Source organism: Rosa chinensis, chromosome 1 (assembly GCF_002994745.2).
Source record: "Rosa chinensis cultivar Old Blush chromosome 1, RchiOBHm-V2, whole genome shotgun sequence".
NCBI lineage: Eukaryota > Viridiplantae > Streptophyta > Magnoliopsida > Rosales > Rosaceae > Rosa > Rosa chinensis.
The window spans coordinates 15,766,569-15,789,685 of NC_037088.1; the positions used below are offsets into that span (position 1 = coordinate 15,766,569).

The window sequence follows — 23,117 nt, forward strand, 5'->3', positions numbered from 1 at the left end:
TTTCGATGTGGGACTGATGTGCTTCAGTTCCCAGTTTCAGTAGCTTCTGATGCTAACTTGACACGGCGCGTGGCGGCGCGTCGGCGGTGCTTTGGGGTTGCTCCGGGGCTCAGGCGGTAACCTGGCTAGCTGTCTTTACGCCAGTCACTTATATGGTGGGCGTTGGTACCCCTGGCGGTACAATGAGCGTGGCTCATTATAGCTAATTATGCTTGCAAATGCACATGTATGTACAAGTCCCCCAAATCCCCAGTCAAGGAGGGCAATCTTGGTTGGGGAGTTGATCGGCGGTTTGAATCGTTTCTCCCGCTAGACTTTGCAGAAGCATAATTAGCGTCAGTGCGTCGTCAACCATGGATTTACTGAGCAAACGCTTTGTGCCCTTTCGGGTGGGCCCCTGCTGGGCCCCCAGGGAGTCCCCCACTCCCTGGCTAAGATGGACCTCCGGATGGTCGTTATTATTGTTTGTTGAGGGGGAGCTGCATGGAGCAGCGCTGCACGGAGCAGAGGGTGTTGGGTTGCGAGCCCAATCTTAGCACCCAAGTGACGGGGGTCAACGTACCTGATCAGGGCTGTCGTAGACTGTTGACTAGTCCCCGTGTCCCGTAGGGACATTCTGACCGTAACTCCGCGTGGCGGCGTTGTCAGAGAGGCGTGGCCTCGGGATCCGCCGCTGGCGGAAGTCCCCCTGCTAGATGTAGCAGGAAGCAGCGTCAAGTAGACGTGCTTGGTGGTATTTTATTGAGCGGTATTGCGCTGAATAAAGTACGCAGCTTGTCAGATGAGAAAGGGGGTCCGCTAGCGGTGTGCTGTGTAGCGGAGGACGCCCCGTTTACCGAATGACGAGGGAAGTTCCGGTGGAGACTTCGATGGTGACAAGAAAAGTTCCGCTGGCGGGGTGTCGCTCAGTGGAGTGTCACCTGAGATGACAAGTGAGAAAATCCTCTGGCGGGGTTTCGCTCAGCGGAGATTCCGTCACTTGGAGAATGGCAAGTGAAGGTCCGCTGGCGGGGTTTCGCTCAGCGGAGACTCCGTCACTTGGAGAATGGCAAGTGAAGGTCCGCTGGCGGGGTTTCGCTCAGCGGAGACTCCGTCACTTGGAGAATGGCAAGTGAAGGTCCGCTGGCGGGGTTTCGCTCAGCGGAGACTCCGTCACTTGGAGAATGGCAAGTGAAGGTCCGCTGGCGGGGTTCCGCTCAGCGGAGAATCCGTCACTTGGAGAATGGCAAGTGAAGGTCCGCTGGCGGGGTTCCGCTCAGCGGAGAATCCGTTACTTGAATGACCAGTGAAGATCCGCTGGCGGGGTTCCGCTCAGCGGAGACTCCGTCACTTGGGGTTTCTTCTCAAGTGGTGACTTCCCTTGGAAGCTGAGGAAGACGACGGTTGACACGTGGCCAACTCTTAGAGGGTTAGCGTGTGGAGGTTTGTCTGCTAAGCCTAGCCGTCTTCTCGTCATTAATGTGAGTAATGATGGATTTCGTAACCGAGGCGACGCCTCGGCTAATCCAGGGAGTTAGTGAAGACGTGGGACACGTGTACGGTTGCTACGTGATGTCGTTTTGTAGCGGACGGCTCAGGATTACTTGATGTTGACATAAAAAGGGGGGAACTGAGCGAGTTTCGACACTTCTGGAAAATCTTCAAATCTGAGTTGCCTCCTTCGAGCCTTGTTCGTCTGCGAATTGCGAAGGAGATCCCCGGGTTTGCGTGGAGTAGTCGGACTGGAGAGGACGAAATCTGTCAGTGAAGACGAGCTGCACTCCAAAGTCTTCGACGTGAGGTTGGTATTTCGGATCTTTTTCCTGTTTCATTGAATCTGCAATGGTGGTTTCTGGGTTTTGGTATTTCTGTTAATGGTATGATATTGCTTCTGTGTTATTCTCGGAGGGTGTAGGGAGAGATTTGAGGGAGGTTACGGTGTTTGACAGAAAGTTGGGGTTTTGGGTTTTGCTAGACGGTCCAATCTGGGTTGAGTGTGTGGTTGTTTTTGTTTTGGTATTTTTGTGGGTAATTGTTCTTGACATCTTTGGCTATATCTGATGTGAGAGTAGGTTAGATCTGTATTTGTGCTAACTGATGTGGGTTTTAGGGTTTGGGATGGCCAACGTCATAGAGATTTCGAGCAGTGAGGATTCTGGGTCTGACGTGTCGTTCAGCGTGGCGGATATGACTTTTATTGACTCGTTGCGTCCGTCTGCCCATGCAGGAACCTCACAGCCAGAACCGCTTGAAGTTGAGCCACTTCAGACCATCCCCTGGGAAGTAGCTATGGGTCGTGGTTCGCGTCCAGAGAGCTCTAGGGCGGGTGAGGTTGCTAGGCGCGACGAGCGCTTGGCGAGCAATAGTGCTGCTAGCGGCTCCGCTGGCGAAGGGGAAGTGCCGGGCCAAAATGTCGAGTCGGCATGGTACCTCTCAGACGGCACCGCCGTCGACGAGGCAGGTGGGCGGATGGATGCCGCCGCTGTTAACCGGATGAAGCGGACGTTCCGGTTGCCGGGCTCGGTGAAGCTGCGCTCGCCGACAGCGGATGAGAAGGCCTCGATGCTCTCAGCGGGATGTGCTGCCGTGCACGAGGCCATATTCCGCCAAGGAGTGACATTCCCGCTGGTGCCCAATCTCCAAATTCTTGTGTGCGAGTTTGGCCTTGCCTTTGGTCAGATCTGTCCCAACATGTGGCGGTTGATGTTGGCGATGAACTCCTTGTGGCGCTTGTCGGGGTGCGAGGGGCCTACCGTGGCGGAAGTGCTTCATTTCTACGAGCTAGTGTATGTGAAGCGCCGAGGTTGTAGAGGGTGTGTGAACCTGAGCCGCCGCCAGGGAGCGCCCAAGTTGATTGAGAATCTAAAGGACTCAATGTCCTACTGGCGGGGGACCTTCTGCGTCGCCACAGATGGCTGGGAATACCACACCAGGTCGAATGTGGAGGGGCCGACGTTTAAGACTAAGTCGGAATTCCAGCCCATCCGAGGTTGGCAACTGGTTTCCGCTAAAAATAACTGGCGGGTTCAAACTTTTGCAAACCTGCGCTTTTTGTTAATGATTATTGTGTTTGTGCAGCGGGATTGAGGTACATTTTGACGCGCGAAGAGGAGTGTCGCGTGGCGAGGATCCGTGGCTGCTGGCGGAACCGCAATTTGCTTGACTTCCGTCTTCTGACCGGTTGGGAATTGCTGGTCGACCTGCGGCTAACTCGTTCTATTGGTGAGAACACTTCCGCCACACCTCTCTTTTTTTTTGTAAGTGATCCGGACTGACGGGTGTTTGTGTTTTTCTTTGCAGAAACCCCGCCCGGTAACAAATCTAGTCGCGACGCTTTCGAAAAAGCAATGGATCGTGCCGAGATAGAAAATTTTCTGGAGGCTATGTATGCCGAGGGGCTGGCGGCCCAGCAGACGGTGGTGAACCCGGAGACGATGGTGCTGAGCCAGTCCGAGGTTGCGGTGGAGCTGCCGATGCCGCACCACTCCCATCTGGGTGAGGATGGTCTGCCGGTAGTACAGGCGGATACTCAAGCGGGCGGCGGGGATAGGGGGATTGTTGCTACCGGGCCGCGGGAGCGGATGCCTACCACCCGGCGCGGTCCTCAAAAGAAGACGGTGCAGCCGACGGAGACTGCCACCGAGTCCAGGGGTGAGCCGCCGGTGCGGGTGACGAGGACCGCTGCTGGGACACAAAGGGCGCTGGAGAAAAAACGCCGGCAGCCTGACTCCCCCGTCGAGGAAGAGGAAGAAGGGGTGGTGATCGGAGTCCGCCAACAAAAGAAGGCCCGGCAAGCTGCGTCGAAGGTTGCAGCGGCGGAGGGAGAGGCGGCAGCCGTCAGTGATCTGGACTCCTTCGCCGAGTATGCGCCATTCATGACAGAAGGGGAGCGGGCGTTCCTTTTCCATTTGTGCGAGCGGCTGGGGTTCGGGGGTCTGGCGGGCCTATCGCGCCCGACGGCAATTGACCAATCGCCCTTCAGCTCGGCGTTTGGTCAAATATCTGCGGGATTACATGGTATGTTCGAGGCGGCGTCTAAGCAACCCCGGATTGAGGAAGAGCTCAGGGGAGAAATCGGAGGTCTCCAGAGGGAGTTGGCGGAGGCCAAGGAGAGACTGGCGAAGGTCGAGCGGGGACTGGTCAAGGCGGAGTGTGATTATGCGGACGCTCGTGGCAAGCTTAATGCGGCCATCCGGCGGGATCTGGAGAGGAATGAGCGCATCTCCAAGTTGGAGCAGGAGATCGCGCTGCTGCAGGAGCGGATAGCCGCTAAAGATAAGAAGCTCATTATTGTGCAGCGGGAGTCTGCCGCCAGACTGGATGAGGTGCAGCGGCTGGACGGGGAGGTTAACCGCCTGAAAAATGAACAGAGTTCCTCTGCTGCCGCCGCCGTTGAAGCGTTCAAGCTGTCGGCGGAGTATAAAAAGACATTGACCGAAGCGGCGAAGTCTGGGGCCCGGGCCAATATAGACATGTTGAAGCGGAAGGGCGCCATTAACTTTGCAAAGGCGTCACAGCCCGACGTGCCGGTGGTCGAGAGTGTCCCGCCGGAGACAGAAGTCGTGCCTGACCCTGCGGCGGGTACTCATTCGGGCAGCGGGGAAAGTGGCTCCCATCCGCCGGAAAGGTCCCGGCAGACTCCCCAGCAGACCCCGTCGGAGGTGTCACGTGCCGGATTTCTGGAGGCACACACCCGGGCGGATGGTACTATAGAGACTCCCAGTCCGACAGCTCGAGGGTCCGATCAGGCGAGCCGATCGGTCGTGCCGCCGCCTGTTGAAGCCGTAGAAGCTGAAGACAACCGCTGAAGCTAGCTGAGACTTCCAAATTTTTTTTTTTTTTTTTTTTTTTTGACACTTTGTAATAATGAACTATTTTGGGTGGGGAGTCCCAGCCCTGAAATGAAATTTCAGAGTTTGACGTTTGTCATGATGTGTTTGTACCGCTAGAGTTTTGACGTAGAGATTTTTCTTTTGCCAAGCAATGAAACATTAAAGGAATTAAAATTGGTCCAAGTGCACCACGTAGCGGACGTGGTCCGCTGACGATTCCTGGCGTTGCCAGTTGCCCTCAGTGCTAGACTTGGTAACAATGGTTTGAATAATTCCTCGTTTCATTGATAGCTGACTGATCAGCGTTTACAAAAGAGGGGTAGTACCCGTTGGGTAGCTTCCCTTAGCTAAATATTGAACAAAAATTTAGCTAAGTCAAGATGCTCTTGGGTAGCGGCATGACTATTTGTAATAATACCGAAGGTGTTCGGTATTCCAAGGGTGGGTCGTTGTGACGCCATCCTTGTCCATTAAGTAGAAGGTGCCTGGGCTAACGACTTCCACAATTTTGTATGGACCTTCCCAAGTTGGGCGAAGCTTTGTTGGCGGTGGAATGACTTCCTTCATTACCCAGTCCCCCAGTTGGAGGTTCCGGGCCTTGACTCTGGCGTTGTAGAAACGCGATACCCGCTGCTTGTTTTGCAGGTTGCATAGGTGGGCCTTGTGTCGCTTTTCCTCCAGGAGGTCCTTGTCCAGGTTGATGCCGTCAGTGTTGGTCTCTGGGCGGTAGCCCTCGACTCTGGCGGTAGGTTGAGAGACCTCAATAGGCAGGACAGCCTCCGTTCCGAACATCATGCAAAAAGGAGTTTCACCAGTTGCGGAAGTTGGGGTTGTTCTGATGGCCCATAGAACTTCCGGGAGTTTCTCCGCCCATAGACCCTTTGCTTTGTCGAGTTTTTTCTTCAGCAGCTTTTTGATTATCTTGTTTGCTGCTTCGACCTGACCGTTGGTCTGGGGGTGGGCGACAGATGCAAAACTCATCTTAGTACCCAAGTTGGCGGTGAAAGAGATGAGCTCCTTGTTGTTGAATTGTGTGCCATTGTCGGTGATTATCGTGTGTGGGACACCGTAACGGCAGTAGATGTTCTTCCAGAGGAAGTGAATTACCTTGGCGGTAGTTATTGCTGTTAGTGGTTCCGCCTCTATCCACTTGCTGTCGTAGTCGATAGCCACTATGATGTACTTGAACTGGCCCTTGGCGGTTTGAAATTTTCCCATCAGATCCAGGCCCCAAGTTGAGTGGATCCATGGAGCGACGATGACCGATAGTGGTTCCGCCGGTGCATGCGGGATGTCAGCAAATTGTTGGCACTTGTGGCATGATCTTGATACCTGGCGGGCATCGTCGCCGAGAGTAGGCCAAAAATAGCCTTGTCGCATTGTGCGATTGGCTAAGGATCTGGCGCCTGAGTGGTTTCCGCATTCTCCGCTATGAATTGCTGCCAGAACGACCTTTCCCTCCTCTGGGGTTAGGCAGCGGAGGTTGGGATGGGTGAATCCCTGGCGGTACAGCTTGCTGTTCTGGATGTTGTAGCGGGTTGCCCTCCACTGGAGTTGTCGTGCCTTAACTTTGTCTTCCGGCAATGTGCCGTTGCGCTTGTACTCAATGACTTCGTCCATCCAGCTGGTATTGACCTCAATGTTGAAGATCTCCGCCAGGGTTTTTGTGATACTTGGCTTGTCAAGACACTCCACTCTTGTGTCCGCTGGACTCAGATGTGGCTGGGCGGTTGCCAGTCTTGCCAGTGAATCAGCCTTGGAGTTCTTTTCCCTGGGGATTTGTGTGATGTTATGAAATTTGAATTTCTTGAGGAGTGTCTTAACGTACCCCAAGTATGCCGCTAACTGTTGGTCCTTGGCCTGGAAGCTGTCATTGACCTGGTTAACGACCAACTGGGAATCACTGAAGATGTTGACACTGTCAGCCCCTGAATCGATGGCGAGGAGTAAGCCGGCAATGAGTGCTTCGTACTCCGCCATATTGTTGGAGGCTTTGAAGTTGAATTTTAGCGCGTATTCCACATTCAGCCCCCCAGGTCCTGTGAGGATGACTCCGGCGCCGCTGGCCTTGGCGCTGGTGGAGCCGTCCACATGCAGGTTCCAATCTGATTGTAGGGGAGCTGGCTCCTTAGCGGTGACCATTTCCGTCCCGGGCTCATTCTCCGTGCTGGGGTTGGGCTGACGCTCAGTGAGCTCGGCGATGAAGTCCGCTACCGCCTGGCCCTTCATGGTGGTTCTTGGCTTGTAATCTATGTCAAATTCACTGAGCTCGATGGCCCACTTGCTGAGGCGCCCTGAATGTTCAGGGTTCTGCATCACCTGTCTTAGTGGTTGATTGGTCAGCACGTGGATTGTGTGCGCTTGAAAATACTGGCGGAGGCGTCTGGCGGCAACGATGAGCGCAAGAGCTAGCTGTTCCAAGGGTGGATACCTTGTTTCTGCCCCGTTCATGCCTCTGCCGGCGTAGAAAACTGGGAGCTAGTCCTGTCCCTCCCGCCGGACAATGGCGCAACTCACCGCTGATACCGATACCGCTAGGTATATGAACAGTGTCTCTCCTTGCACAGGGATAGAGAGTAGTGGGACTGCCGCTAGGTAATCCTTCAAGCCCTGAAACGCCGTCTGACACTCTGGGTTCCAGTTGATGACTTTCTTGTGAGTCGTTTTGAGGAGCTTGAAAAATGGGGCACACCTGTCAGAGAGCCTGGAGATGAATCGAGAAAGGGCGGTTAACTTGCCCTGGAGGCACTGGACGTGTATCTTATACTCAGGGTCCGCCAGATCGAGTATGGCCTGTACCTTGTCCGGGTTAGCCTCGATTCCTCGTTCACTGACAATATAACCCAGAAATTTGCTGGCGGTGACGCCGAAGAAGCATTTTTCTGGGTTGAGGCGCATGCCATAGGCCAGGAGGATGGTAACTATGATCTTGAGATTTGCCACATGTCCGCTGGCTTTTATACTTTTGACTAACATGTCGTCCACGTAGACCTCGATTATCTTGCCCAAATGTTCAGCGAACATAGCATTCATCAGCCGCTGATAAGTTGCACCGGCGTTCTTCAGACCGAAAGGCATGACATTGTAGCAGTACAGCCCTTTGTCGGTGGTGAAGGTGGTACACTCCTGATCGCTGGGATGCATCTTGATCTGATTGTAGCCGGAGAAGGCGTCCATCATGCTGAGGAGTTCATGCCCGGCGGTCGCGTCGACCAGCTGGTCAATGCGTGGCAGAGGGAAACTGTCCTTTGGACATGCCTTGTTGAGATTTTTGAAGTCGACACACATCCGCCACTTACCGCTAGGCTTCTTGACCATGACCAGGTTGGAGATCCACTGGGGATAGACTACCTGGCGGATGAATCCAATGCCCTGGAGTTTGGCGACCTCTTCTCCTATGGCGCGGTATTTCTCCTCGTCGAAGGCCCTTCGCCTCTGCTTGATGGGATGGAAGGATGGCTTGATGGTTAGTTTGTGTGTGATGATTTCGGGAGAGATACCTGGCATGTCCGCATATGACCATGCGAAAACGGCGGCGTTGTCCCGCAGGAATTGAGTGAGTTCTGCGGCCACCTCTGGGTCTAGCTGAGCTCCTATGCGGACTGTCCGCTCTGGGTGCTCGTCAGAGATGCTGATGACCTTCAACGATGTTTCCGGATTGACCGGTTCCTTCCTTACATATTTCTCCTCCTCATCCCTAGGATCCTCGAAGATATCTGGTGGCGGTGCCTGATTTCCTACAGTTAGGATTTCGTGGCGGCGGGTTGACCGCGCAATGGTGGTTGAGTAGCACTCTCGTGCTAATTGCTGACTTCCCTTGACACAGCCCGTGCCGTTGGGTGTGGGGAACTTCATGAGAAGCATGTATCCGGCGATGATGCATTTGAGCTTGTTGAGTGCCGGCCGTCCTATGATGGCATTATACGAACTGAAACAATCCACAACTATAAATTCAGTATGCACCTGTGCCATACATGGACTGGAACCGACGGTTAACCGCATGTAATCAGAACCTAGCGGTTGAGTGATATCGCCGGAGAAGCTAAGCAATGGCTCATGGTCTTGTAGTAGTTTCTTGTTCCGCCTAAGGTTGTTGTAACAACCGCTGAATATGACATTGACAGCAGATCCGCTGTCCACCAGGATTCTTCCCACTGACCATCTGTCGAGAATGGCATCGATCAAAAATGGGTCGTCATGGGGTAGATGTACTCCGCGCTCCTCCTCCTCTGAGAAGGTGATGGGCTCCCAACCAGACTTTGGGAGTTTGGCAGATCTCTCGTAGTGGATGTTGCAGACTTCCTTTGGGTGACTTGCGCGTGCATACCGCTTTCTTGCCCTGTGAGACATTTTGGTGATTGGAGCCCCGCCATCGATGGTGTTGATGCGGCCCAGTGGCTCAATGTTGGCAATCACAGGTGGCGGTTGGCGCACCTTAAACTTATCCATCTTGCCGTCACGGTACATGGTCTCAATGGCCGTTTTGAGAGCGTTGCAACTGTTGGTATTGTGACCGCTGTCCTCGTGGTATTTGCACCACATGCCGGTGTTTTTTGGCTTACCCTTTTTGGGGAATTTCGGTAAGGGTGGCGGTGGTATCTGATCCTTACATTGATTGTAAATTTCCTCGTACGAGGCTGTGAGGACGGTGAATACTACATACCGCTGAGAGGATTCCGTCTGCTTGTTGCGATTGTCCCCATGGGATGGGCGGTTGCCCTTGTAGTGGTTGTCTTTCTGCCTCTTGCTTTGATAACTGCCCTGCTGCCATTCCCTCTTCTTGTCAGCTGGCGGTGCAGTGGGGGCTTTGCTGGTGGTCTCCTGATGGCTGGAGGAGGGTTGAGATGACTTTGTTGGTGTTGCTGGTGGCGGTGGGGTTTCTCCATATGTGATAAATTCCGCCTGGGCATGAATGACCGCCTCACTCATAAGGTGATCATACGCCGCATTGGGATGATTGTAGTTGAGGTGATAGAGGAATGGTCCCTTGAGGAGTCCCTGCTTGAAAGCCGCCGAAGCCATCGTTTTGTCGAGATCGCGGCACTGAGATGCTGCCGCTCGCCATCTTGTGACGAATGCCTTCAACGATTCGTCCCCTCCCTGCCTGACGCCAAACAACTGGCTCGTGTTGTGATGACCGGCGGACAATAAGATGAATCGAGAGAGGAAAGCATGAGATAATGCGTGGAATGAGTCGATGGACCCTGGCGGACACTCGAAAAACCAACTCATTGCCTCACTATCCAGCGTTTCGCTGAACAAGTGGCACAGGGTGGCGTCATCGAATCCCTTGTTGTTGGTGACCTTCTTGAACGTGTCCATGTGGACGAAGGGATCGGTCTTACCGCTATAATGTGACATTTTTGGGGTCTTTGCAAACGCTGGTTTGACGGCTTGCAAAATTGTAGCGGTGAATGGGCCTGGCCTGGACGCGAAGAGTGGGTTTGGGGCTGGCGCCGGGGTGCCTGCCTCTGCCAGGATTAGTCTCCGTTCTAATTGCTGCATCCTCTCCAAAATTTGGGTGGTTGCGTCGCCGGCGGGGCCCGCTCGGGCGCTCGGCGGAACTAACCCCCGCCCGGGAATGGGTAGATTGCCCTCAGTCCTTGCTCTAGTCCTAGAGCGGTGGGTGCGCAGCGATGACTCCGCCTCCTGCTCCAACAGTTGTGGGACAGGGGGTGGTCCCATTCCCGCCAGCTCAGGTGGGTTTGGCGGTACCTGCATTTGCACGATGGGTCCTATACCAGCGGTAGGCCGGCTGTGTCTGGTGCTGTGTGAATGCTCACTTCATGCGGGGTTGGCGTTTGCGTCCAGCGTCCGCCTTAGCTCGTCGAAACGTGTCATCAGTGTGGCCACCTGGTGTTGGGCTTCCGCCTTCTCCTTGCGTTCCTGCTCGCGTTCCCTGTTTGCTTTGTGGAGGTCCGCGAGCGCCAGCTCATACAAGGCGGTGAGGTCCTGACCTGGGGGACGGCTGCTGCTTGGATTTGTTTCACCGCCTGGGTTGACCGGGGTGTTGAATAGTGCGCGGTTGATGCATACCGCTGGGTGGGCGGGTTGGGGAACGGCGGACTGGTCTGCCTGCTCTTCGACATTTCCCCCGCTACCGTTAGTCATGGTAATTGTGATGGGATGACCTTCTGTTCAAGGATTCCCACAGACGGCGCCAATGTTGATGTCTAAAAGTCTAGCGGTAGCTGGACTTTAGCTAACGCTGATCCGATGGGCGGATCGATACTTATGTTGTTGTAGTTCCCGTTACCTGTCAAGTGAAATACAAAGGGGCGTCAGAGGGAGACCGCGCTGGGCGGTCTTCAGCTCTCCGATGCCTAAGTTAGTCGATGTATTTATGTTGACAAAGTAACAGTAAGCAAGTATTGAATGCGTAATAAATGAGGAGAGAGGAGAGGACCTTTTATAGGTGAGGAAGAGGATGATCTTCTCCTTGTTTTCGATGTGGGACTGATGTGCTTCAGTTCCCAGTTTCAGTAGCTTCTGATGCTAACTTGACACGGCGCGTGGCGGCGCGTCGGCGGTGCTTTGGGGTTGCTCCGGGGCTCAGGCGGTAACCTGGCTAGCTGTCTTTACGCCAGTCACTTATATGGTGGGCGTTGGTACCCCTGGCGGTACAATGAGCGTGGCTCATTATAGCTAATTATGCTTGCAAATGCACATGTATGTACAGTATGAGATGTTGCCCAAACTCGTTGTAACCAATTCATTATTAATGAAGTTCTTCTTGATTAAAAAAAAAAATTCAGAATTTATTTTGAATTTTATTTTGTAACTCATGGTGATTTATTTTGATTTATTTTGGGTTTTTAATTTTTGTAACCTATGGCATTTGGTTACTACCCTATTGATTTTAGGGAGAGTCCTAAGAGCCTATACATAGCACCATTTGTTGCATGCTCAAAGAGATCAAACTTTTACTCAACTATTCACCCATCAACTTTCTTTCCAAAATCCCTCAAAGAGTCTTGTGTGTTTTTTGGCCAAAGAAACACTACACCAATTTTTCAATCAAACGACAGTTTTTCACTGTCGTCTGATTATATACTTTGCTGTTGTCTATCTCAATGTCGTCTAATACATGGATCAGACAATACCAAAAAACTGTCATCTGGTAAAGTTTACTACAACAGCGACTACTACCCAGTCTGTTGTCTGAACGCCAAGAAAAACAACAGCGGCTTATATACTTACTGTTGTCTGAATGCTGTGCCAGACAACAGGGGCTTATATGCTTACTGTTGTCTGAAGGCTTAGTCAGACAACAGCGTCTTATATACTTACTATTGTCTGAAGGCTGTGCCAGACAACAGGGGTTTATATGCTTGCTGTTGTCTGAAGGCTTGGTCAGACAATATGTACTTGCAAATCTCATTGTCTATCCATTATTGATACTATAGATTTCTTCAAAAAATTGTTGTTTGTTGTTTTGCTGGACAATGACTTTCTTGTTCTTTTAGTCTTTATAGTATTGTAATTAGATGGCTCATACAACAGTTTTTGTTAGGCATTTTGTGATGATCAATTATTGCACAATAGTTTTTAGCTGAATTGAATGGTCTGATATACATTCAAAATGACATCACATCCAAAACACATTCATTTATGTAAAAATCTGATACATTCATCCATATATCCAACAAAGTCATTACATCAACAGAACTAGTTCTCTAACAACATTTACTGAAATGTTGAAACCAACCAAGTCTTGAAGAACACTTTGTGGTGATAATGAGGATGCCAGCAGAAGCTGCATCAACAACAGCCTAAAGTTGTCCTAGAATAGAAATTTTCCTTGCTGAGATGCTGCATATAATTAACAGAGAACAAAGGCTCAGGACCTGCTTTGATTTACTTTAGCTTTTTCACTGAGCATGTCTACTATTGTAGGAGTAAGTGAATCCACAGGTGCTCTCCATAACCTACATCCATAATTAGAAGTAAATATATGCAACTGATGACCTGGAAGCTGGAAATTAAGAAACTTCACTTTCAGATTATATGCAAAATGACTTCAAAAATGGAAATACCTTTAGTTGCAGGCTGGCAGTATTGCATAACAACCAGAGATGCTTTGAGCCTTTGATCAAAAGAGGATCCAGAAGTTGGCATATAAAAGTGAAAAATAGAAATTCAATGCTAGTACCTCTATTGTTACTAGCAATTGATAGATATGGAAGGTAAATGATCTTACATGTTAGTAAGGGCAGTTCTTATCATTAAAGGTGTAACACTCTTTGGTCATGTGCTATATTTTGCCACAGAAACCAAGTGTTTTTGATGATTAATGTAATGCTCCTGATATAATAGAGAAAGCCATAAGCTTTAAGGTTGTTAGTTCTCCATTTTTAGATTCAATACAAACGTATGAAAGCAAAGCAAAACAAGTTAGTAAAAATACCTTCAGTTTGAACACTGCCTCCTGGACTATCAGGACATCACACATCTAAAATAACCTTTCCACCTTTTCCAAATTGCAGGGCCGAAGGCTAAAGATCAATGGAACATAGAGATAGGCCACACCCTTTAATTAGTAATAACTATTAATTCTTCTATCATTTGCAACAGAGTTTTTTCTTTTCTTTTCTTTTTTTGCAAAACCAATTTCAAGTATGATGTTATCAATTTTGACATGTCTCATAACTAGTTACTAAGATCAGGGTCCGACAGTAACAAGTATTATAGATGCTGCATGAAAATAACATAAAATAACCAAGATACATTGGCCAAGTTTTCCCAAATGCAGAGCCTAAGCCACGACCTTTAAAGATCATTAATTCTTCAAATCCATATACTATACAAAAGTAAACACACCTTTAATGGCAGCACTGCTTATAATTGTAAACTTGTAACGTCTAGGAAGCTGATATCACACTGGCAACAGAAACAAAGACATAGTAACCATAACAGTTCAGGATTATAATTATCTTTCATTATCTACAATTAATAATTGCATCAGATTCTTATTAATAAAGAAAAAGCCTTTGCCACAATCAATTTTTAGTTAGTCAAAGCGTTAAGGAATCAATATTATATATGGTCTCATTCCAGCAACTAAGACAACATCATAAACCAAAATGGCATCAAAATAAGAATGTCAAATATCCAAGTGCAAGAGCCACTTTTGTACTAATCTAATTGCAAACTGAACTTGATAAAATGCCATCCCATAAACAACTCCAGTACACCTAATAATTTCATGATCAGGATACTTTGCATTAATTAGTAGATCAAGTCCAACCATATCCAACACTCTGCACCCATGAAAGGCCGTTTACTCCTCTTCATTTACAAGTAAACAATAATTTTAACAAATGTAATAGCACGATTAATCCAATCTATTCAGAGAAGTTATTTCATTTATGGAGTTTAAGCTATTTGAAAGCTTGAACTGTTAACTTCTATACTTATAAGCAGTTTCTGAAATAACCTAAGCAAGCAATCATTTTAGTTATTGGCAATTAAAGCATTCAATCAATAGAGGCATTCAATCAATACAACCAAGTAAACAATAATAGTGAAAGATACCTTGAGCACAACAATTTCATTGTGAACTTCACTAAATGAAATAGTTCTGTAGATATATTTTCTGCTTCAATTTTCGATTTCAAACTGACCCCGTTTGCTTGTACACCATCCTCTGAAGTGGCACTTTCTGCTGCTGCAGCAGCAGCAGCTTCTTCAGCAGTTCTCAATTCTGAGAGAGGCTGACTTCCAGCTAACTCCTTAAAACTGTTAAAACCATTGGCATCAGGAATACAAACAAAACAGTTGCAAAACCTTAGAATGAAACAACACATTCAAAGAGTAATCACCTGTTTAAATATCGATCCAGTTGTTGGTACGGATTCTCTAATATTCGTGAGTAGATCACAACAAGCTGGCCCCATGCTTGCTGCATAAATTCATAATCAATGTACATGTCCCAAAGAGGAAAGGACAAGTAATCTGTTCCAACATACGCCAATCCTTGCTCAAAAAGCCTGAAAGTCATAAAAAAGAAAAATTGAAGGAAAAAAAAGAAAGATCAGATGGGTACAAGTATTAATACAGGTGAGATAACACATCCATGAAGGGGAGACACCGCAGAACAGACACCATATTACACTTCTAAACACTGCATTTACCTTCCTGATATAAATCATACTATGTCTGTCAAATGGAGCAGTGCTAGAGGCCATCTAAGCCCTTAACTGGACGAGATCTTCCCAACAGCAATTTGCATAATGATGCACTTCAAAGTGTTAAAGTTAAAATAGAGCCAGAATTCATTGACCACTAAATTACGAAGACGTGTGTCTTCATGGTAAGGGAGATAGAATGGGTATAGTGAAGCCAAAATATAGAATTAGATCCTTAGGGATGGGAGAAAAAGAACAAGACAAAACAAAAAGCTACACCTGAACAGTAGCCTCAAAACATAGGGATTGCACATCAGAAAACATTTCTAAAGTGCATTCCCACCAAACCTTTCCGTCATATATGTGAGGAACCACTGTTGCAATCATACTGAAGTGAGGTTAGAAAACAAGGATACTAGTTCTTTGCAACAGAGAAAACCATGCAATCATAAACTCCCAACATGACTAACAATAAGAATGCATAAGGCATAGTTATTACCTTCTGATAGTGTCTGGATCTCCAAAAGTAGTTGTGGCAAATGTGCAGTAATGCAACCAAATGTCAACTGAATAGGTAACAGCTTGAACTGCTCGTTCATAAACCTCCACAACTTTATCAATAACACCAAAACGTGCCTCATGATCTGCATACTTTTTCCAATACCCATAACACAAAGGAAACTCTGCTAGAAAAGCATCATAAACTTTTCGAATTTTTAAGATGTTATCCTGCATATAAATTAGGGAGATTAATTAGTTCCATAGGAAACAGCTACAGATAAAACATAGATAGAATTCATACACAAAGTGATTAATGAATGCATAAGCCTGAACAAAGCCTACAAAACCTATTATATGAAACTTTAGACACCACGGAAAATCAAACCAGTCAGAAACTAAATGTTCCTTTGAAGGAGAATTCTCACTGAAGGAACCAGGAACTATTTTCACATTGAAATGGATAACATAATCATATTCTTTTTGATAGGGAGACAATTTATGAAATGGAAGAGAACTCAGAACATTTAGAAAGCAACTAGATGGTATCTTTAACGCGACAATATACTATTGAAGAACCAAAACACACAGACAAGGTTGACTTGTTCGAACAAGAATCTGAGTGCCAATTTCCCGTATCTAATTATTTTCTATTCAAAAGAGCAAGACTATATAGTTGGATGAACCTCCTTTTCCGCTCCCTGCCAAGGACAATTACTATTACTAATTTGATGTTTGGACCGCAAAATCCATATAAAGTTAACCTCTTAGTTCTCTAGAGATTTATAGATATAATAGCATATAAAACTACAGAGGTGAGTGAGATATCACCTCAAAGTGCTACACAAAATTGCAACACTACTTCGAAAAAGATTCAAAAGGTACATATTTTCACATTTCTACACATTAAAACCCACAAGAAAACCATTTTACATACCCAAGCAGCTGATTATGACATTGCTATTAAAAAGAAAAGTTTATTGTTAATTTCCAAATTTTATGAACGATTCATAACCGAGCAAGAAACATGACCAAAGCATTCTCTTTTGTTTCTTATAAAACAACCATGAAAATTAACCAGAAGAAAATTAAACAGGAGCAGTCAACCATATGATCCAACTAATGACACAAAACATAACATACCTCTGCCACCTTCTCTGTCTCTTCAATTAAAGCAGTCCAGGCATTAAAATCTAAAGAATTAGCCCTCACAATGTTCCATAGTCTATCTTCTTTGGCAGACATAGCTGCAACAAAGAAAAAGAAAGAAATAACATAAGAAAACAAAAGGAGCAATTGGCAAAGATGAAGATCAGAAACATGGTTCAAAAGAGATTGTTTTATCAGCTGTATTTAATTATTACTACCAGATGTGATTTTTTTACTTTGCAAACTAATCCTTAACGAGGTTCAGATGATATTTACATAAATAAGTTTTGTTGAACAGAGTCCTATTATATAATCACGAACCTAACTTCTGGATAGTATTGTAGTCAAATTTAACTCATCTAAAAGTCAAAAACATGCAAGAAAGACATACCAGAACCATCTGGGTGATCATCCTTCTTCAAATTCTTCAGAGTAAGATGAAGGACTCAAAATCGGTCAAACTGATGGGACAATTGGGAGATAAATCTATCAAATTTCAAAGAAGAGATTCGTCAGCTTTCAATTGGGGCTGCTCTCATCTATATCTCTCTCTTTCTATCTCTCATTATGCTCTCAACTACCAAAACTAAAACAGACGGATGGATGGGTCGTAAAACAGATTTTGGCCTCACCTGCAAAATGTTGATCTTTGAATTGAATGGCTATTCGATGCACAAAGCTCCACTCTTTCCAAAGTCACTGCAAAATACAATGGAGGGAGAAAGGGTGTCAGTATCTAGCCTTCTGATTTATACAGCCAGAAACGAACGCAAGGAAAGGGTCTTTACCCAATTTCTCACAAAGAGAAGCAATATGGCAAATTTCAAGCTTCAAATATTGAGAGTTTCCTCCTAGTTGAAGACCCAGGCATGACTCCATCTCCAAAACTTTTTCCGTCTTCGAGTCCATCTCTATCTTTGATATAAAATTCTAGGTCTCCCAATTAAAAAACCCCAAATTACAAAACCCACATCAGAAATCTAGGGTTTGGAGATTTGCTTACATCGGGAATAGAGATCTTCAACCAGTTCGGTGGGCTTCTGTATTGACCCTTTCTTCTGAAACATAAATTGATGGGGCGGCGGCAAGAGAAAGCTAGGGTTTTGCAGAAGGGGGCGGAGAGAAAGAGTAAGAGAAATTTGGGTTTCGATTTCTCAATCATCGTCTATATGGCGCTATATGTTTTCTTCTTCCCACTTTCTCTGATTTTTGTAAAGGCGAAGGAGAAAGATGGGCACTGTGAGAAGAGAGAGGTAGTTTTGTTGAGTGGAAGAGAGAGAAAGCTGACAGGGAGAGTGGGAGAGATAGATGGCTGCTCGGGGAGATGAAGAGTGATTTTGAGAGAGGGAAGCGCGAGCTCGGGTTTTGGTCGAATGGTGGGAAGTGAAAAATTGAAAATTTGGCCAAGTGTTAAAGTCAATTAAGAAGGGCGCCAGCATATATATATTGAATCCTAAAACTCAGACAACATCAATTCAATTCAAGTACATCGTCTGATGGAGAATGGAACAACAGACAACTAAAAACTGTTGTGTGAATTAACAATTAGACGACGTCTATTTCAGCCATTGTCTGAATTAACAATCAGATGACATCTATTTCAACCATTGTGTTAATAGTAATTGCACAACAGAGAAGTAATAACTGTTGTCTGATTAAAACAATCAGACAACATCTTTTCTCAACCATTGTGTTAATCAATCTTGGACAATACCAATGTAATAACTGTTGTCTGAATTAATTGATTCAAACAACATCAAAAAAATAACCATTGTCTGAATTACAATTGCACAACAGCAATGTAACAACTGTTGTCTGATTCAAAAACTCAGATGACATAATATTTCTTGCTGTCGTCTGATTAAATCAGACGACAGTTAAAATGTTTGCTGTCATCTGATATGTGTTGTCTGATTCCGAAATTGGTGTAGTGAAAGGTGTTCTTTTGGTGGAGCTTTGGGTTCCTCCAATTTGTGCAGATTAGTGTGAGCCATACAATTTGTTGTTGGGCTGTTGAATCCTGGAGGGGACAAGTCAAGAGATTTCTGGTGCACCAGCATTGTTCCGCAGAGGGCTTGAATCTCCTTAAAGAGAGCGAGATACCCGCGCCTCAGCCACAGGTGGCAAACGGGCCGGCCCGGCCCATTTTAAGCGGGCTTAGTCGTTCTTCGTGTCGTGCTTGGGCCGGCTCATTTATTATCGTGTCGGGCTCGTGCCAGCCCATTTACTTAAACATTAAGCCCGGCCCGGCCCATGTCCCTAGCCCATATCGTGCCGGGCCGTGCTTGTGCCGGGTCAATAACGGGTCGTGCTCGTGCCTACCCACTATAAGGCACGATTTTAAAATCTTAATTTGAACAAATAAAAATTAATTTTATTTAACTATTTGGAAAATTAAAATAAATTAAGTTCTACAACGTTTTTCTTAATCTTAGCTTTTTAAAATTAGATTTCTAATCATAATATTTTATATTCCACTATAAGAAAGAAAAAGAAAAAAACTCAAAATATATTTTTTTAGTATATTATTGTGAGATTAATCTTTATTAATATAATGAAGATTTAATATCTATTATTCTTTCCTTCATTCTATAGTTGTATTATTATGAGGGGAAAATTTCACAAACAGTACACCAAGTAAAGGCCACTAATAATTCTTATACATAAAGTTCCAAACCAATTATTTCGGTACACGAAATCTGAAACTCGACCCACTATCAGTACATGCGTCAATGACGCCGTTAATTTGACACCAAAATGTCTATTATGCCCTCAGTTTTTTATTTTCTGTTCTTTTTGTTATAAAGTAGGGAGAAGATAGAGAGAGAATAGTAGGGAGGAAGTAGAAGTGTATCATTCAGTCTCATTAGCCTCCTTTATATAGAGGTAGGGTTTACAACAAAGTACATAACTAATGAGTATTTACATGGACATCCACATAGATAATAATATTTACAACACTCCCCCTTGGATGTCCATCAATGAATGATGGTATTAGACGCGCTTATTGTTGCCTCGTTAAAAATCTTGCCAGGTAACAAAAACCCAGTGGGACAAAAATAACCCTGGTCGAACGACAAAAAGAGCACAACGCGCATATGTCCTGGGTAGCATGCTTCTGGATGCTCCCCTTGATGAGAATCTCCTCTTGACTGTTGCAAGCCTCATTTATGTATGCGATAAGCTACATGTACCATATATAGTAGATTGATGTGTCTATCACCGAAGTGAGACCATGTGTGCTTTGCATATAGGGCTCATCACAAAATTTCATACCTGCAAAGGTTAAGCAATACCAACAAAACTAGACGATTTTCAATAAGCTTTATCTCGTATGATAAGGTTAGAAACAATCTCATATGCTCAAATTCATACACAAAGTAAGAGCTAAACAATATAAAGAAATTGACACATTTAACTTTGTATAGTTTAAAATATTGAAAAATCATCATGACATACCTAGCCATACTCATCAATATCTTTGCGTATTGATATGTCCATATAAGCTCTTCAAGAGCTCTAAGTAATTCATAACTTTGTGAAAGTTAGAATATGTTGCAACATTATATTCATAATTCGAATTTGATAGTATTCTCTTCATAGTACTCATTAAGGCAATTTAGATCTCGTTGACTAGAACGAAATGAGTACATATGAGCTAGCTTTAGACTCTTTGATTCCATGAATGAGCTTCAGGCTCTTTCAACCTTTCATGGACTTGCATTTGAATCATTCATGTATTTGAATCCCTTGAGGATTTGATAAGAAATACACTTATTATGACACTTTGCTTTTGAGATTTTGCTTTTAGCAATGTGTCTTCATAATATACAACGACAAAGTGCCATAAATCTCTCGTCAATATAACAGCTATATGTAACACTGTACTTATAGAAAATTGTCATTCATATAAGGGAAGATATTCATAATCTCATGTCTATATAAATAGACATTGTGTCATAGTGATTTATCTTCACTTTTGATAAATACCTTTTTGTACCATGTAGGGTTAAAGGTCCAAGTATTTCATCACGTTTCAAATATTCAATTTCATTGGAATTGCCTCTTTCCAATTTGGCCAATAATATACTTTGTCGATATTTATGGTGAAACGTGGTATAGCATTCATACAGCCCTTAAATATTTTTGGTAGCCACCAAATGTAAATTATCATCGATGATTAACAATCATAGATCTCACACATTCTTATATGCATGCATTAGCTATAATAAGCTTATTGATATTGGGTACCCATGCCACTTCTGGGGCATACATTGTCGCTTCTAGGACAGTCATCTCTCATAGATGAATTATGTAGCGAATGTGGATCTTTTTACTTATAATCTCATATAGAGCATTATAGGGCTTGTATAATCTTCCCTATTTTGGGAGTTTAAAACTTTAAACCTAGTAGATACAATCCACACAAATTCACGCCGTTATTCAAATGACAGTAGTCTTTCCTCCCCCTAACGGCGGGAAGACTGTCTTATTATGACCATGCTCAAAAGATGCATTCAAAAATCTATCACTTTGTTTGGAGTGAAGGTGTTCATTGGCTGGTGGCGAACCCAAACCAAGTTTTAGGTCAAAAACGTTTTGTCCATTAGCATCAACCATATTGATTTATTATTGTATCACTAAGACATCATTTCATAATGGCGTACTTACACCCTTTATATGTGTAGCCATATTTGGAGTTGTGATATTGTTTAATGACATTCTCTTCAGGAGAACCATGTCAATTGGATACACTTGCATCCCATAAATCAAATGGAGTCTACATTGTTTGTATTAATGCAGTCAGTCTCAAGGACTTTAACCCAAGCAGATGCCTTTGCATTTAGCATATAATTTTGTCACTTTCTTTTATCAATTCACTAGTTTTGATATTTCTCAAAGTCAAAATGAGACGGTGGATAAATATCTCACACCAATTCATATCGTTCTTCAGGAACAATATTTCTCCCCCTCATTGCAGGAGGATTGTCTCATTAAAGTGACAACTCGCAAATATGTAAATAAACAATTTGCTTGTGAGTAAGATTAGCAATCATCAAACTCGTAAGTGATTCCATGCAACATGGTAGACAAAAGATGACGTAACCGGTCATGCCAAAATAGAGTATTTGGTTAAGGGAACTTCAGGTTCATGACATCATATGCCTTAATTTACTGCAGAAAATTCGATACAGTATATATCTGATGGCATAAAGTCTTCTCCAACCATATAATAAGCAATTAATGCAACAATATTTCAAATTCGGTAACATGATAGTAGCTCATTTGGAGCCATAGATCAAGATCTACAACTCTTGATATGGTTGTTACCTTAGCTTCAGTAAACATTAATTGTGAAATACTGATAATTGGAATGGACCAACTTCATTTTGAACTTTTGGCCAAAATGATATACTCGAAAATTTTGAGTTAAAGACTACAATCCATAAGAACAAGTAACTTTATCATGTGGAGGACCTCAAGTTCTGTGTCACATATAAATGTGTAGTCATAAAGAGGAGGGACTTCAGGCCCTCATATAATTGGAGATCCAAAAAACTTGAGGTTTCAATTTTTTTCAATTTATAATAACCTCTTAAGGAACATCAGGTTCCTAGATAATCGGATTGAGAAATATTTAGTTTCAATGGGAACTCAAAAGGATACAATAAATCTATGGAGTAGCACAATAGTGCTTTCAAGTTGCTTATTGTAAGCAAAAGACATCAGGGATGTGTGATGATCTCAATGTTCTTACTAGTCAATGCAATTTAATTTGACCAGTGCCCTTTCGAAAGTGGCTTGATAATCATCCACCATATAGTGTACCATAGGCGACACACACCCAATTTACAATTTCCTCACATATGTGGATGTTAGGTCAGTATTTACATTGACTCCTGATTTTTCTCTTGCCATGATCCACTTCTGGTGACATTTCATGGTATAGCCATGTCAATCGGCTTTCTTACTATATAATGAGATCTATGAGACGGGGAGATTATACATCTCTAATAATATTGAAGGCATAGAATGCAAAGGGACAATAATGTGTGTTCTTCTGGAGCCATCAATCAGATATGTAAGATCTGAGATGATTGATATATTAGCCTCATAAGCATAAGCTTTAATAATATTTTCTGGACACCATGCATAAAATTGCATTGCCTGAAAATCACTCAAAACATAAGTTTGAAGATGACACAAATCAAATTTGTAAGAATTGAACGGTAGATCTCATACGATATACACGAAGCTTCTGGTCCGTGTTATACAGTTAAAACATGACGTTCAATTATTGTATTGTTGTCTGATGTAGATTAACATCAAATGCATTTTGAACTTCTGGCCAAAATAATATACTCGAAATATCGAGTTTAAACTTTATGACCATAACTTATGAGTGAAGGACTTTAGATGGTCATCTAGTTAGTTTGATCATTGAGGAACTTCAAGTCCTCATGTAATTAAGGATCAAGGAACTACAGGTTCTGATCTCTTTTAATTACAAAATCCACGATCACAAATTTGG

At 44.7% G+C, this 23,117-nt stretch overlaps 1 protein-coding gene across 1 annotated transcript; it reads right to left on the reverse strand.

The window, feature by feature from the left end:
• Positions 1 to 14,039: 14,039 nt before the first annotated feature.
• Positions 14,040 to 17,494, reverse strand: LOC112202221 (pre-mRNA-processing factor 39). Its single transcript, XM_024343169.1, has 7 exons — positions 17,327 to 17,494; positions 16,977 to 17,010; positions 16,580 to 16,683; positions 15,438 to 15,667; positions 14,633 to 14,800; positions 14,435 to 14,549; positions 14,040 to 14,099 (listed from the first exon to the last, which is right to left on the reverse strand). The coding sequence occupies exons 1-7, from the start codon at positions 17,492 to 17,494 to the stop codon at positions 14,040 to 14,042; spliced, it is 879 nt and encodes a 292-aa protein (XP_024198937.1).
• Between the last annotated feature and the right edge of the window lie 5,623 nt (positions 17,495 to 23,117).